At 36.9% G+C, this 15,150-nt stretch overlaps 1 protein-coding gene across 14 annotated transcripts in view; it reads left to right on the top strand.

The window, feature by feature from the left end:
• The window catches only part of NBEA (neurobeachin), an 834,265-nt gene that overhangs the window by 740,788 nt on the left and 78,327 nt on the right, over positions 1–15,150 (top strand). For all 14 annotated transcript variants that reach the window (XM_034758618.1, XM_034758629.1, XM_034758620.1 and 11 more), the window contains one exon: positions 13,473–13,625. In XM_034758618.1, coding sequence (XP_034614509.1) covers positions 13,473–13,625 — 153 coding nt within the window. The remainder of the gene's footprint in view (positions 1–13,472; positions 13,626–15,150) is intronic.

Here is a 15,150-nt window from a genome sequence, read left to right as displayed (position 1 = left end):
CAGATGAAACAGAATTTCCACTGCTTGTAGGTACCAAACACCTCTCAGTACCAAGATTCTAGTTCTGAGGCTACCATCACTCTCCAGTAACACCTGATTCACTAGCCCTTTTCTGCCGGTGCCCCTACTTCCCATTCAAGGATACCAAGGGGGAGGAGGTAAACCTCCCTTCAGTCTTGTCCATTGTCCTACACATCTACGTAGGAACCCACTCTTTGATACGCACAGAGAAGACTTGTGGACAACAGCACGGCTGGTGGGATCTACCAAGGATGCCATCTCATCTCCCATATGGGCCCCTGCATGGCCATATAGGTGTCCCTGAGATATGTGAAGACAGTTTGCCAGACCACCAGCTCCAACAGTGATATTCAGTCCTCTTCTCCTCAATAGAGACCCCAGCACAAGGAGACATTTGAGGAACAGGAGGTTAGGGCAGATAAAGGGGCCACCCCTCAGACTCCTGTCTGATCATCATCACAATTTGAGGTGGTCATGCGTCCACCACCATCTATGGCCAATGATTTCCAGCAATTTCAGGACTTCATTAAAATAGTCTTCGAATAGCAAGAATCAAGGGTTCGCAATACAAGTTGCTTGATATTTTACAATGAGAAACACCATCTGGAGCTGCATTACCTATTAACGAGGACCCGGCAAAGACTGTTTGTCAAACATCTGTTATGGTTCTGCCTACTTGAAAACAGGTGGATAAAAAGTATTTTGTCCCATCCAAGGACTCCAAATTCTTATTCTTCCACCTCCACCTAATTCTATAGTGATGAATGCAAATAACGAATAAGATAAGCAAGTCTATCCCATATGACTATGACCAAAAGTGCTTGTACTTCTTTGGACAGAAGTCCATAACTTCGCTATGCTAGATCAGAAATTATCAAACCATCTTGGCTAAATGCAATTTCACAAATTACAATAAATTTACAGCTTTTATTGATCATCTTCCGCAGGAGCAAAGGGAACAATTTCAGGCCATTATCACTGAGGATCAGTTACTAGCTAGATCATTGCTTCAAGCATCCTTACATGCCTCAGACACTGCAGCCTGATCCATTTCCATGTGGTAGTTACGTGCAGGGCGTCATGGCTCCAACTCTCAGAGTTCCTGAGAGAAGTTCAGAACACTGTAGAAGACCTCCTCTTCAATGGTCTGAAGCTATTTTCAGAGACCATGGATGAGTCTTTTCGCACATTAAAATTTACTATCTCTGGTTTTCTACACACCTAAGAATAAAAGAAGATTTAGTAGGTCACAAACTGCCCAGATATTTTGCTTGGTTTAATTCTCAGGATTTCAAAGACCCACCAAATCCCCCAGCACGAGACATAAGTTCCAGAGGAAGAGAGCTGCCCATCCTTCTGCAAGTACCCAGTCATCATCAAAAAGTTTTGATTCATCAGCCAAGGGTTCAAATCCTCCCACGTCTCTAGTTCAACAGCTGCAGACTTTTGCCTATCTCCCCTAATATAGAGACCATCTTTCCCATTTCCATCAGGCATGGAAGCAGATCATCAGAGACATAGAGGTCATAACATTAGGGTAAACCATCCACTTTATGTCCCTCTCTCCATTCCGTCCCCCCTCCCCATCCCTCTTCAGGGACCTTCCTTACGAGCTTTCACTGAGACAAGAAATAGACTCCCTCCTTTAATTAGGACCATTAGAGCTGGTCCACGCTCTTCACAAGGGAAGGAGTTCTATTCAAGGTATTTCCTTTTGCCAAAGAAATACAGACAGTGGAGACCAATTTTGGATTTAAGACTACTAAACAAATTTATAAAGTCTCAAAAGTTCAGGATGGTGACTTTGGCAGCTATCATCCCTTCACTAGAGGCAGGAAACTGGGTATTGGCTCTCAACCTACAAGATGCCTATTTCCCTGTAGTGATATATGCATCTCACAGAAAATACCTACAGTTTGCGATAGGCTAAGATCATTTTCAATACCGAGTACTTCCCTTTGGCCTCTCCTCAGCTCCAAGGGTGTTCTCAAAAGTCTTAGCGGTAGTAGCTGCTTACCTTCATCAGGAGTCAATTTTAGTTTTCCCATAACTTGATGACTGGCTGATGAAGCAGTACTGTAATCCACTCAGATGGCCCTTTTTTGTTTCCTGAAATTGGGTCTTCAGCTTAACGTAAGAAAATCCATGTTAATTCCTTTATAGAAAATATCGTTCATAGGGGCATCCTAGGATTCATTGACAGCCAGAGCCCACCTCCCCAGGGACAGATTCATAACATTATTAAATCTGGTCAGGACCATTTAAGGGAGTCCTTGTACCTCAGTGAGGAACTGTCAAAAAGGTCTGTTCACTGATCAGCAACAGCTTAGACAAACAAGTCTTGGTTCCCCTTCATGTAAAGGACTCCCTAGAGTGGTGGAAAGATCAACTCAGTGTTGGTGCAGGCATTCCTTTCCTTCATCTAACTCTGACAATCACCATGACAGTGGATGCATGCCTGTTAAAATGGGGATCTCACCTCAGTACTCTCATGGCTCAGAGCAGATGGTGACCTCAGGAAACCAGTCACCACATCAACCTGGTGGAACTCTGGGCAGTCAGGAATGCCTGCCTTCATTTTCTACCCCTCATCAGGGGCAAATCAATCAGAATCACGATGGACAATGTAGTCTGCATGTTCTATATCAACAAGCATGGGAGAGCAGGATCCACCTCCCATCTCCTCTCCCAAAACACAAGTCAGTTATGTGACCCCAACTTAGGGGGTCCTCCACCTCAGAGCATGGTTCCTTGATGGTGTTCTGTGGAAGTATAAGTGTTACTGATCTATAGAAAGGAATCAACCTAAGTCACTTCCCTGTAGAAGTGGAAGAGATGCAGCCACTGGTATCAATGCCAGCGACTCGTATCCAAATCCTCATCTCTCTCAGCTACCATGGGTTAACTTGTTGGACCTAAAGAAATCAGCATTATCAGTTAGCTCAATCAAGGTTCATTTGATCTCAATATGAGCTTTTCATGTTCCAGATAAAAGGGGTTTCTATATTTGCTTACCCTGTGTCTTCAAGCTTTATTAAAGATTTGGCGAATCTCTACCCCCAAGTCAAAGACCCCTCCCCAATGAAGTGGAATCTCAACTTTGTACTTAGATGCCTCACAAGACCTACATTCAAACTGATGGCAATGTATTCTTTGCTTTACTTATCCATATAGACAGCTTTTATAGTGGCTACATGTTGGCCCATAGAGTCAGGGAAATTGAGGCCTTAATGTCAGATCCCCTTATGGTGTTCTTCAAAGACAAGGTTTCTTTATGATCCCATCCTGAATTTTTACCTAAGATATTATTGGACTTTCATTTTAACCAAACCATTTATCTACCAATGTTTTCCCCCAAACTACATAAGTCTCAGTAGGAGAACTCTTTTCATACATTAGATGTCAAACACTCCTTGACCCTCCTTTCTAGATAGAACCAAACAATTTCAGAAGTCATCTAGACTGTTCGTTTCCATAGCAGACAGATCCAAAAGGTTCAAAATCTCCACCCAGAAACTGTCTGTTCGGATCTCTGGGTCTGTTGTTGCTTGTTATGATGAAGCCAGTGCTCAACGCTCCCACAGGGTGATAGTGCACTCTACCAGGTTGCAAGCAGCATCCATGGCATTACTCAAAAATATTCCAGTATCTGAGATATGTAAGGCCACTACATGGGCTTCAATAAATACATTTTCAAGGCAATGTGCCTTGATCCATGCTGCTAGATCTGATGTGGCACTGGGAATTCTGGTTCTATCATCAGTTCTGGACTCAATTCTGAAGCTCCCTCCTCCCCTGTGGGATACTGCTTCGGAGTCAGCTGAAGTGGAGCACCCATAGGGGACACAACTCAAAGAAGACAAGATTCCTCCCCCTGTGCAGTAACTGTTTTTCTTCAAGATGTGTGTCTGTGTGGGTGCTCCACTACCTGGCCTCATTCCCCGCTGCCTTAGACTCTTCTCTGTGGGAGGTTTGGATAGAGAAGAAACTGACGGTGATTCACATATCGTGTCGGTGCACAGTATGAGAATGTATAGGATGCATGTGCAGGCCCAGTACACACTCAACAAAAAAATCTGTAATCAAGGGTTTGAGAGGCGCACCTGCACCTGAAGTCAAGTTCCCCCAAGGACACAAGTTTTAAAGAACCACAGTTACTACACAGGGTGAGTAACCTTTTCTTCTAGTTTATAGAAAACATAATGCAGTTTCAAAATAGGGATATTTTTTGTTTCCACCTAAAATGTCATCGAGTTGCACAGAGGTTTAGCTATACAATTCCCAAATTAAAGGCAAATGGAAATTATGTGACTAAAATCCCATAAAGGTGCTTTGAAAATTTAATGTTTAACATTCAATTTTTTCTTTTACTATTAAATCCTCTTTAGTTTCTAGTAACTTTATGGTTAAACTATTACTGCTAGCATGCCCTTATGAAAATGTATTATTAATGCTTGTGCCAAATATTTCTTACACACTGTCACTACATTTTGGGAATCCTATTTATGTACTTTAAAGAAGAGATGGTCCTGTGAGTTGCAAAGTTTGAATTTGGACTCAAAATGAAATTTCCCCCAGAATCTGGGAAGCGGGGAGGGAGTGGGACCTGGGGTTTTCGCTCCACCCATTACAGAGATGATAGCCAATTCTGCAAAGTGAGGACCAGAACTTACTCAAAATTCAAGGTTTTCAGATCTGGTTCTGATTTTTTCCATCTTTAGTTTAAGTAGAATTGCCTGGTAAGTATTCAAATGATATTAAAAGTACATATTGACATGATGTGTTTTTCACATAGTTCGTGAATATGATGATATTTTAAGAGGAGCATATTTAGTAAATTACAATACACTAGTTTGATAGTGTAGTGATAAAAGCCTTTTACAGTTAGATTAGACATACTTTGGGCCAAACTTGCTGGCATATTTGGTACCACTATTCAATATACTGCTTTACCCAATGTATTTATAGAATACTTACACCAAGGGTCTCAAACTCAATTTACCTTAGGGCCAGTGACAGTCCTCAAATCCTCCCAGTGGGCCAATAATGTCACTGAGGGTGGTGTTCAGAAAAGAAAACGTTTATATTATATTTTTTATTTTGAATTTCTTAGAAATAATAAAACTGTCATACAACTTTATACAATTCTTCGCCTGCCAGAGAGTTTTTAATATTTGCCAGACACCTGGCAATGCTTCAGTTCTGTCAGTTTGTTGATATTTGGCCTCAGTGACTGAGCAGTTGAAACCTTCAGGATTGCAGCAAGGTGTGCATCAGATAGTTGTGTTCGGTGTTTTGATTTGTTTATATTCATTGTGGAAAAAAGTGATGCTGCCTCCATGGCTGACTCTGCCTGGCAACTAATGATGCTGACTCTGCCCGGCGACTAATGATGGTATCTCTGTCTCTCTCCCCCAGCCAGTGGGAGTTGTGGTGGCTGCCTGGGTCTCAGCTGAAGTGGGGAGGTTCTCGGGCCACAGATGGCCCGTGGGCCGGGACTTTGATACCCCTGACTTACATAAAGCCAATACTGGTGCTACAGTACAAAACATGTCCTTAGGGTAAACAGTGTGTAAAAATTCCTTGTTATACAATATTGAGCTTCCTGGTCCAAAGACTTTGTCCAGTTCAATAGGAGGGCTTTTAATGAAGCCAAGTTATAAGATTAACATTATAGTAGCTAACATATCACTGTATCAAAATTCCACCTTCAGTAGTCTGTTTTTCTTTCAGTTCTGTTACACAGATCTTATGGTTCTAGAGAAAAGAGTTTTTTATAGATGCTGAATAAAGCAACTGTTATGCTTTCATTGCTGGACAACTCATTACTTTAATTATGTAGACAAATTGCAGGAAGTACTAAGAAGAGCAGCAAAATGTTTAAGGAGCTGGACAAATTGATTTACAGAGAAAAATTAAAAGAAATGTATATGGTTTGGCTAAGTGATTCTAAAGGGAGGGGCATAACATATATAAATACTTCAGATAGAGTGAAAACTTCAGAGAAAAAGAGGAATTTCTCATGGACAAAGATATAAGTAAGAGTAATGGGATGATATTTAAAAAAGGAATATTTGGCCAACATAATATGAGAACTTGCTGACAGTGAAATTTATTTGATTGTGCCACAGACTCTCAGTGGAAGTAGTACAAGGCCCTATTTCTTAAGAGACTGGGCAAAGCATTAGGAAATATATTCTAGAGCAATCATGACTTGGCAAGAGGATAGATCCTCTAGGACCTTTCCATCTCTAAAGTCTGTTTATTAGTGATAAATCAAGAGTGAATGTAGCAGCTAATTGTTGCTGTTGTTTATGGCTTAAGACCTTAATGAGGTGCATTTCTCAATGCCATGACATCAGGATGAATTTCTCGTGATGACTCAAGGTGTATTCTACGAAAAGAAAGGAAGCTGAACTGTTATTAATTCTAGAAATATCCCATTTCTTGAGATCTGTTTGTTACTGCTTGGATCTCTTTGCATACTTTTGGCCCATGTTGTCAAGTACTCTTGCAGAATTTTTATTCTTTAATTTAGATTGTTAGTCTTACTGTCACATTCTTAAGATGCTGTTTTTTAGTCTTCATATATTCGGGGGGGGGGAGATGGGAGGTGGAGATTTCTAGTAGAAGTAAACTAGGTTAATTAAAAGTAATTGGAGCTCTCTCAATTTGAAATATCTAAACATCCCCATTCTCTTGCTTCATAATTTCCACTCTTTACACAGTAAGTCTGAAAGTCATTGGACTGAGGTGGGATGAAAATAAGTAGCATGTAAAGAGGCAAAAATTCTTTGTGAATGTATCTGCATGTACAATAAATATGATGCTTAAAGTGTGTACTATATCAGAGTTTGCAACAAATTTCTCAAACTTCATTCTAGCTCCACCTATGATCCCTGTAGTTCCATATGTGGCTCTTTGTAGGAGATTACTTGTTAATGTAATCCCACTTACCATACAATGGGCACAGTATAAAAGTTTTACTAATTCTGCTGATATTCACCATTATGTGTATTAGATATAAAATACCTCTCAAACCAGTAAAATCCTCGAAAATTGGTAGTAACGTTAAATGTAACTATAGTAAATGCACCGGTTTCATTTTTTTAAATGAATCTGAGCTGAAAACCTATTGGTCTGAGCAAATTAAAATGGCAGAGATTACAAAATCCTTCAAAAATAACGTATATATGCATATATATCCTTTAAAATTAGTAGTATTATGTGCTGGAATGTTACCATAGCTTTGGCTTTCATGTAATGTATGTACATTCAGAAAAATACATGCGTTTCAAAATTCTTTATCACACTGTCTGATAAAAAGTCTAACAGTTTATATTATGAATATGTTGATAGGATATTGAGATTTATTTTTAAAGAGAGGATGAATCAGGTAATTTTTAATTGTCAATGTAGGTTTATAAATTGAAATTCTAAAGCAGAACAAACAAAGAAAGCCCACAACATTAGCCTGCTCTACTTTTCCAGGTGCAACCTTAATATTTTAAAATATATTTTAATCTCTTTTTAAAAATATAGTGCTTAAATCACACCAAATAGCCATCTGACATTTACCTGTCAATGTGTATTTATTTGAAAAACTGCAGTTATAACACACTTTCTTTCTCGCAGTTTCTTCAATAGCTAAATTGTTTCACATTGAGATAATGAAAATAAGGCTGTGGTAGTTTGATCAGTTTGTAAAAAGCAAACAATAATTTGCACTTAATGCTATCCCATGGATTAGGTGCAATACCTTTGAAAAAGCTAACATATTGTAGAATTATGTGAAATGCATGATTAAAGATTTATTTACACATTTTTTGCTCAGTGTATTTGCACTGTTTGGGTTCATTTTCAAAGAGACCCATTCACCTGACTTGAATAGAAGAGAATTAATACAGCATGTACTATATCAGCATGGTAACACACAAGGGAGAACCTGGATAAAATAGTTTATTTTATTGTGTCTCTCTTTATTAATGTCGACCTTCTCCTGTGGTAATCAGTGCAAGCTGGAAGAAGAATGAATGTTAGTAGAATGACCTTTCAGGAAACAAGTCACCCGGAAATGACCATAAGTTGACCAGTCAACTTTCACATCTTTTTTTCCCCTTCCCTCCTCCCCTCCAGTTTTTGGTAACACTGACAACCAAAGAACTTACTGTTCAGACACTAATGTTTCCTACTGCCTCTCAAACTTGTTATATTACTTTTTGAATAGAGTATGTAGGTGTCAGGAAAGGTAGCTATGACAAAATGTCATTAAGGTGACATAGTGTAAATTAATACAGTTAATGGAGGTACTCCTGACTGACTCATTGACCCAATACGAGGCGGTTGTGGAATTAATGGATGCCAGGGGATCAACCATTTAGGAAAAAAAGAAAGAAAGAAAGAAATAGCAGCTTAAAATCTTGAAGTGAATTATATTAGAAAAGTGAAAACGTCTGTGTTGGATTTGATTTTACTAGTAGGCCATAAAATGGTATACTCTTAGCAAAACATATTAAACTGAAATGTCAGATTTGATGCAAGTGGTATACAATTATGATAGTGTTAATAGTGGTCTTCTATCACCCCAAGACATACTTTTAAAGTTTAATTCCTAAGCACCTCGGATTTGTCACATGCTAGTAAATTAGAAAATGTGTTTGGGGATGTTTTCTCATACAAAGACACAAGGCATATCATACCATTAAATATACCTTGGGGTTTTAGTATAGCTATTAAAATAAACTAGAGATCACATTTACAGACATGAAATGTCTGTTATAAAATTTATTTTACCATTTTTACATTCCTTCATAGCTTTTCTGCATCATTCTTCATTTGAGAAAATCTAAGCTACTAGAGCTGCTTAAAAGGTAGCTGGCTATTAAGTGATAGAAAGCTAACCTGTGTGATTAGATGTGTGAATGAAAGAGGAGCAGAGGAGGTTACCGGTTTCTGAGATGTCAAGGTGTACTAGATAGAAATGACCTCAAATGGATTTAGATCACTAGAATCCCTAGTTTTATTAACTCTTTGGACGCTAGATATTTATTTTGGTAAGAAGTAATACATGACAGATTATGCCATCTGAAAAATTTGTTTGAACCCTTTTACATTTTGGCAATAGTCAAGAAGCCAGTAACTATCCTGCATATGTTAGTCTATGCAAAAGTATGTTTCAGTTGTACAAAATACAATAAAGAACATATTTGTAAAGGAAATCCATAGGTATATAAATACTTTTAATAAGTCAATTTTTATGATTTGTGAATGTTTTCCCCCCTATTGCCACACTTGATACCTACAAGCTGGTATAGGTGTTAGGGAAGCTTTTTGTGTTACAGTATATCATGTTTGCCATTTCATCCTGATCTATATAGGCTCATGTACTATTTGAAGCTGCTTTGGTTTAGGAAGAAAATACTTTTAGATTTGGCTCTCATCAGCATTTTTATCCTATATTCGTGGCTTTTCTGAAAAGATCAACTTCTTAAACCATGGCCTCTTCGAACAGTGAGAAACTTCATAGCTTGGATTGAAGCAATCTGTTTATAGAAAGCATCAACAGACAACAGCCGTTGGTGCCAACTTCTGGTTGGCACCATTGCTGATCTGCCAGATGCTTTTGACTGGTATTCCAAGATACTTTAAACATGAACTTCTTCCCCAGTGCTCCCTTTCTACTGGGCAGAAATAGGGGTTTGCAGCAGTCCATTATTTGATGGAAAATTACAGAATCCATACAAATGAATGAGAAGCAGGAGATACTGTTGGTTTAGCTAAGGTTTTAGTGTTCCATCTAAAGCCCCTGGAAGTCCATGAAAATGCTCGTATTTCGTTTCTTTCTGGGTGATATATATTTGACAAAATGTAACAGGGCTCAATAGGTCCAAACCATGTGATTGTAAAGTTTGATATGCACATCTTGGAAATAATCTGCTTCCAGTATCCACATGTAATAAACGAAAAGGGTATATCCTGGTCTGACACTGGACAACTCAAGTAGACAGTATTCTGTACTACCACATGCAAGACTTGGGTTTAGTTACTCCTTTCCTGATCTCCATCCTAGCAGATTAGGGCATGTCCTTCAGGGTGATGTGCTCACCTTAATTGAATGGTATACTTGATTTTGCTTTCTGGCCATGATCTTGTTTAATCTTGACAGACTCCAAATGGAGTTTCTGTCTAGTCCTCAACAAGCAGAATTATAATCTCAAATGGGGAAGGACAGTTAAAAGCTTTTTACCAAGTATGACAATTAAATGTTCAAGTTGAATGTGTACAGTATAACACAGAAGAACGTTGTATTAAAATGGAACATATGATTGGTTCTGAAATAAAAATTCAAATGTTTCTTTGAGTTCCAAGTTGTTCTCTCCAGATGAAAACTATTTAGAAATTTGGGATGAAGCATTTGATAAATTTAGCTAGGTTTTATCTTTAGCTGCCAACAATATAGAAAGTAATTATCACAAAGGATAGAAGACTTTAGAATATGTCTAGTATCCAAATAACAAAGAACAGGACTGAAGTGTAACAAATGTTGCATCTGTCTTTAAAAAAGATGTTAAGGGTGACTTTGGGAATTACAGACCAGACTTCTCTATCAGGAAAATTGGTTGAAACAACATTTAAAAATGGAATTATAAAACATAAATGAACATGATATGATAAGGACAAACCAGCATTACATTTGTAAAGGAAAATGTTACCTCTCTAATCTACTAGAATTCTATAACCATGTCAACAAAATAGTGAGCAAAGGAAAACAAGGTAGCATTCATTTGGCCTTTCAAAGAGCCTTTAATAAAGTTCCTCAGAAGATGCTTTGAAGGAACTAAATAGTTATATGGTGAGAGGTAAAATATTGTCCTAAATTAGAAACTGATGAAGAGGTAAAAAAACACACAAGTAGGAATAAATGGTCAGTTTTCAAAATGGCAGAAAGTTAAGAGTGGGATGCCACAAGGTAGCGGTCAAGAAAGCAAACAAAATAATGAATAGGAATGAAAATAATTCTGGAAATATCATACTGTTGTTACATACATGGATATTATTCCCTGACCTGAAATACTATGATCAGTCCGCTCACCTTGTTTCAAAAAAGGATTTATCAGGAATACAAGGTGTTTAGAGATGAGCAACAGAAAAGGATTAGCAGCCTGGAGAGACTGACATATGAAGAAAGATTAAAAGACTGTGACTGCTTAGTTTCCAGAGAAGATAAATAAGAGAGGTCATGCTAAATGACTACAAAATAATAAATTGTATAAAGGGTAAATAAGATGCTCCTGTTGACCCTTTCTCACTCTACAGGGACAAAGAGACATTGAATTAATGTGAATGGCATCACATTTTAAATTGGTAATTTATTAATATATAATTGTGTAGAACTCTTTGCCACAAGGTATCATTGAGGGCCAGAGGTTAGTAGGGTTCAAAAAAGAGATTGGGCATTCATTTGGATAATGCAAAATATACAGTTACATCAGCTGCAAGAGTTTCCCAGTCTGGCTCTATGATTGAGAAACTGCAGAGACTGTGTGTCTTCTTATATTTTAATAGAACAGCCAACTACATAAAAATGTTATAGCCAGTCAAAAAATCAGCAATATGCACTGCATGGATTTTGTTCAAAATTTAAATGAAGACTTTTTTAAAATCAGAAGTCAGTTTTTCCATTGTTGTATTCCATTTCATTTTAATTATTTTGAGATGACATACTTTCACCACTCTTAGGCCAGCAGGCATCTGGAGGACCTCTGAGGGCTGTGATTTGCACTACAGCATGTGCTGCTTTGCGGCAACTCATTAGTCCACAGTTAGGAGTGGTTTTGCTGAGCTCTGGAAAGATAATCAGGCCCCATGCTGTCCCTGTGAGAATGGACAAATAGGAGTTCTTCAAGAATCTAAGAAATGATGGGATGAAAGTCAGAAGGAGAATGGACAATTTGTTTTCAACTCTATCAGAGTGAATTTTTAGAAAACTCCTCAAGTAAACAAACTAGAGGTGGTAATATAACAAGTTTGGATTCCCAGCCAAATAGTCTGGGTTTAACCCAGTATGATAATCAGGGTCTTTATCTTTTTTACGTTATTTGTTTTACTGTTAACTGTGTGAAATATTTCTTTAAAATGTTATTGTTTTATGTAGTTACAAGCTATATAATGAGCATATTGCATGTTCAGGCATGTCTCATTTAATTACTATTTTACATTGGCTAAATATTAATTAGTGTTGTGTTTTTTAGTCTAATTTGAATCATACTGTTTGTCATACAGCATGACTGGTATAAGAGAACCAAATAAGTTGTTCCACTAAAAATACTTAAAATTTTTATGTAAATATTCATATATTTGTTTTTAATGGTAAAAGTTGAAAGGGCCTTCAGTGCTTTAACTGCTCTATTCTCTGTATAGTGGCGGATCAGATTTAATTAGATACTTTAGTGTCTGCAGTGATTTTTTTATGCTCTGTGTGTCTGCAGCCTTTGAAAAGACCACAAAGAGATTAAGGTTTCAGGTGCTGTGTCATCAGTTTTGATCATGTTACACAACAGAATGCCCTAATGCTTTTAATAATGTAATTTAGTGATTTTAATCCCTATCTAGATATTAGAGAAAAGATGGTGGGGTTTAAAGCTGTAGCTTTTTCTATTATTGCAATTCAGCACCAGCTGCTTCAATAATAGGCACCTACAAATTGAGATATTTATGGTGTCAAAATCATTGAATTTCAGCTTAGGACTTCCTTCAGACTGTGATAAACTTCACAGTGGGCACTACCTAAATATTAATACCAGCTCAGATTTGCTTCCTGTTTACTGAGCTTTCATAATTCAAGTTACATGTATTTAAATTTTAAAGACATTTTGCCATTCTGACAGCTTCCTTTCCATATTTGAATGTTTCTGACTATAGAAAAGTCCACTCACCTGAAACTGTTTTTGTTTATCATTATGTGCCATCTTTTTAGCCATAAAATTGTGTTATATCTGTTAATGGAATGGATAATATGAAAAAAAGCAAAGAAAAATTAGGATTAAAATATAACCTTCTTTTCCATGAAGATTTCACAGGTTCTTCCTTTTTTAAATAGTTTTGTTAAACAGAAGTGGAAGATCTCTGATTACTTTCTAAACTATTTAATTTAACAAATGGTGACTCGTATCATTTATTGAAGCAAGATTAAGGACGACAAAAACGGTTCAATATATTATAACAAAATTTCTGCTCAAAGTTAAGTACAAGAAAAAATATTATAAAAATTCTTCCTTAAACATCTCTTGTCCACAGAAATATAAATAATGCAAGTATGATTTTGTGCAAATAGGAAAGATTGTTTTTCTTATAAGGTTATTGTATGAGAAACAGAAATTCTGAAAATTTTAAGTATCATGCAGCTATTCTGTACATATGGAAGATAACACACTATGCTTTCTCTCTGCCAGGAGTTAATTCCAGAGTTTTACTACCTACCAGAGATGTTTGTCAACAGTAACGGATATAATCTAGGTGTCAGAGAGGATGAAGTTGTTGTAAATGATGTTGAGCTTCCCCCTTGGGCAAAGAAGCCTGAAGACTTTGTCCGGATCAACAGGATGGTAAGAGGGATTTTAGTTAAGCTTTAGTAACAAGTTCAGTGTTTTAACAAGCTAACATATCATTGGCTTTTCACCTCTGCAGAATTAGGGTTAAAATGCAAGAAGAAAAAGTCGGGGAGGCGTTTCTATTTAGCTCTTATTTAATAGGACTCTTTATTGTACAATGATTTTTCTTTAATGAGGACCAATAATGGAATTGTAAATTCAGTTATTTGCTCCCTCAGGAGAAAGCAATTTGATGGGCCTCAGTTGGGGGACAATGTAAAATATCCTGAAGAATTAAGAGCCCAGTCCTGCAAAATACTGAACATTTGCTGCAAATAAACACAAAGGGAGTTTGCAGGAAGTACTCAGCTCCTTGCATGATTGGACGCTGTTCAGTTTCCATTCAAAAGGAATTAATTGTTTATGCAGGAATACTGAGCTACTATGCCAAGTACTATATTTTCTGAACAGGTTTTGCAAAAGTACCCTTCCAACACAAATCACTACCAAGTGTGCAGAATTGTAGCTATGAAACACCTTAATCTATAATGTATACTTTTTTTGCATAAATAAAGTATTTTTCCATAAATTAACATACTTTCAATGGAAAAGATATAGGGTTTTAAGAAGAGACTGTTTATTCTTCTCTGTTTTCAGCCATGGTATTTCACCTTCTGGGTGTCTGTCAAATTATGTTGGTGACAAAGTGGCTTGATTAGTAGTATTGATATGTGTATTTATGCTTTTTCATAAAATAATAATAGAATTTTAGTGGTGCATATTCAGTAGTGTTTTCCATTACCTAGATCTGTGTTTTCTCTGCATAAATGATCAACACTTGTTTATATTTTGCAAGGCTGTTCATAATAAACCGAGCCTTCGAAACGTAGTCCGACCTTTGACACACATTTTCTCCTAGAATTAAAATCTATGTTAAGTAAAATTATTTATATTTATTTCATCTGCCTATATTAGCAGGTTTTCTGACATACTATTTGTTAATGATAAAATTAATAAGAAGATATATATTTTAACATTTTTTAAAAAGGAAGGTATTTCATACACTATATCACAGTTCTCAACAACTTAATTCCTGACTATTTTCCTGAAATGGATCTGAATCAAAATACCCACTACTTACCTGTGCCTACAGATTCCCTCAATATATGCGTACCCAAGAGGTGTATAGATCTATCTGCTTGGAGACCATTGCCTAAAACACCTTTTAGCAGGAATGCCACTCCATCAGCTTATAGATGTTACCAATGCTGCAATTTAATTCCTAGAAATATATCTTTTAGGGAACAGTGCTTCTGGGATTCACATAAAAACAGCCCTCTAAAGTTCAAAAGAATAACTGAATATTAAAACACCTACCCTATCTTATAACAAAACACTAGACACATATGAAAGAGGACAGTCCTGCACTGTTAGGGAGACACTAAGTGGTATTTTCCTTCTAAAATATCTGACTGTGAATTTTTTGTTTTATAGACATAGTTATTTTAACATTCTTTATAAAAGTTAACAGTTACCACAG

Source organism: Trachemys scripta, chromosome 1, assembly GCF_013100865.1.
Source record: "Trachemys scripta elegans isolate TJP31775 chromosome 1, CAS_Tse_1.0, whole genome shotgun sequence".
Taxonomy (NCBI): Eukaryota; Metazoa; Chordata; order Testudines; family Emydidae; genus Trachemys; species Trachemys scripta.
This window is presented reverse-complemented; position numbering and strand designations above follow the sequence as displayed.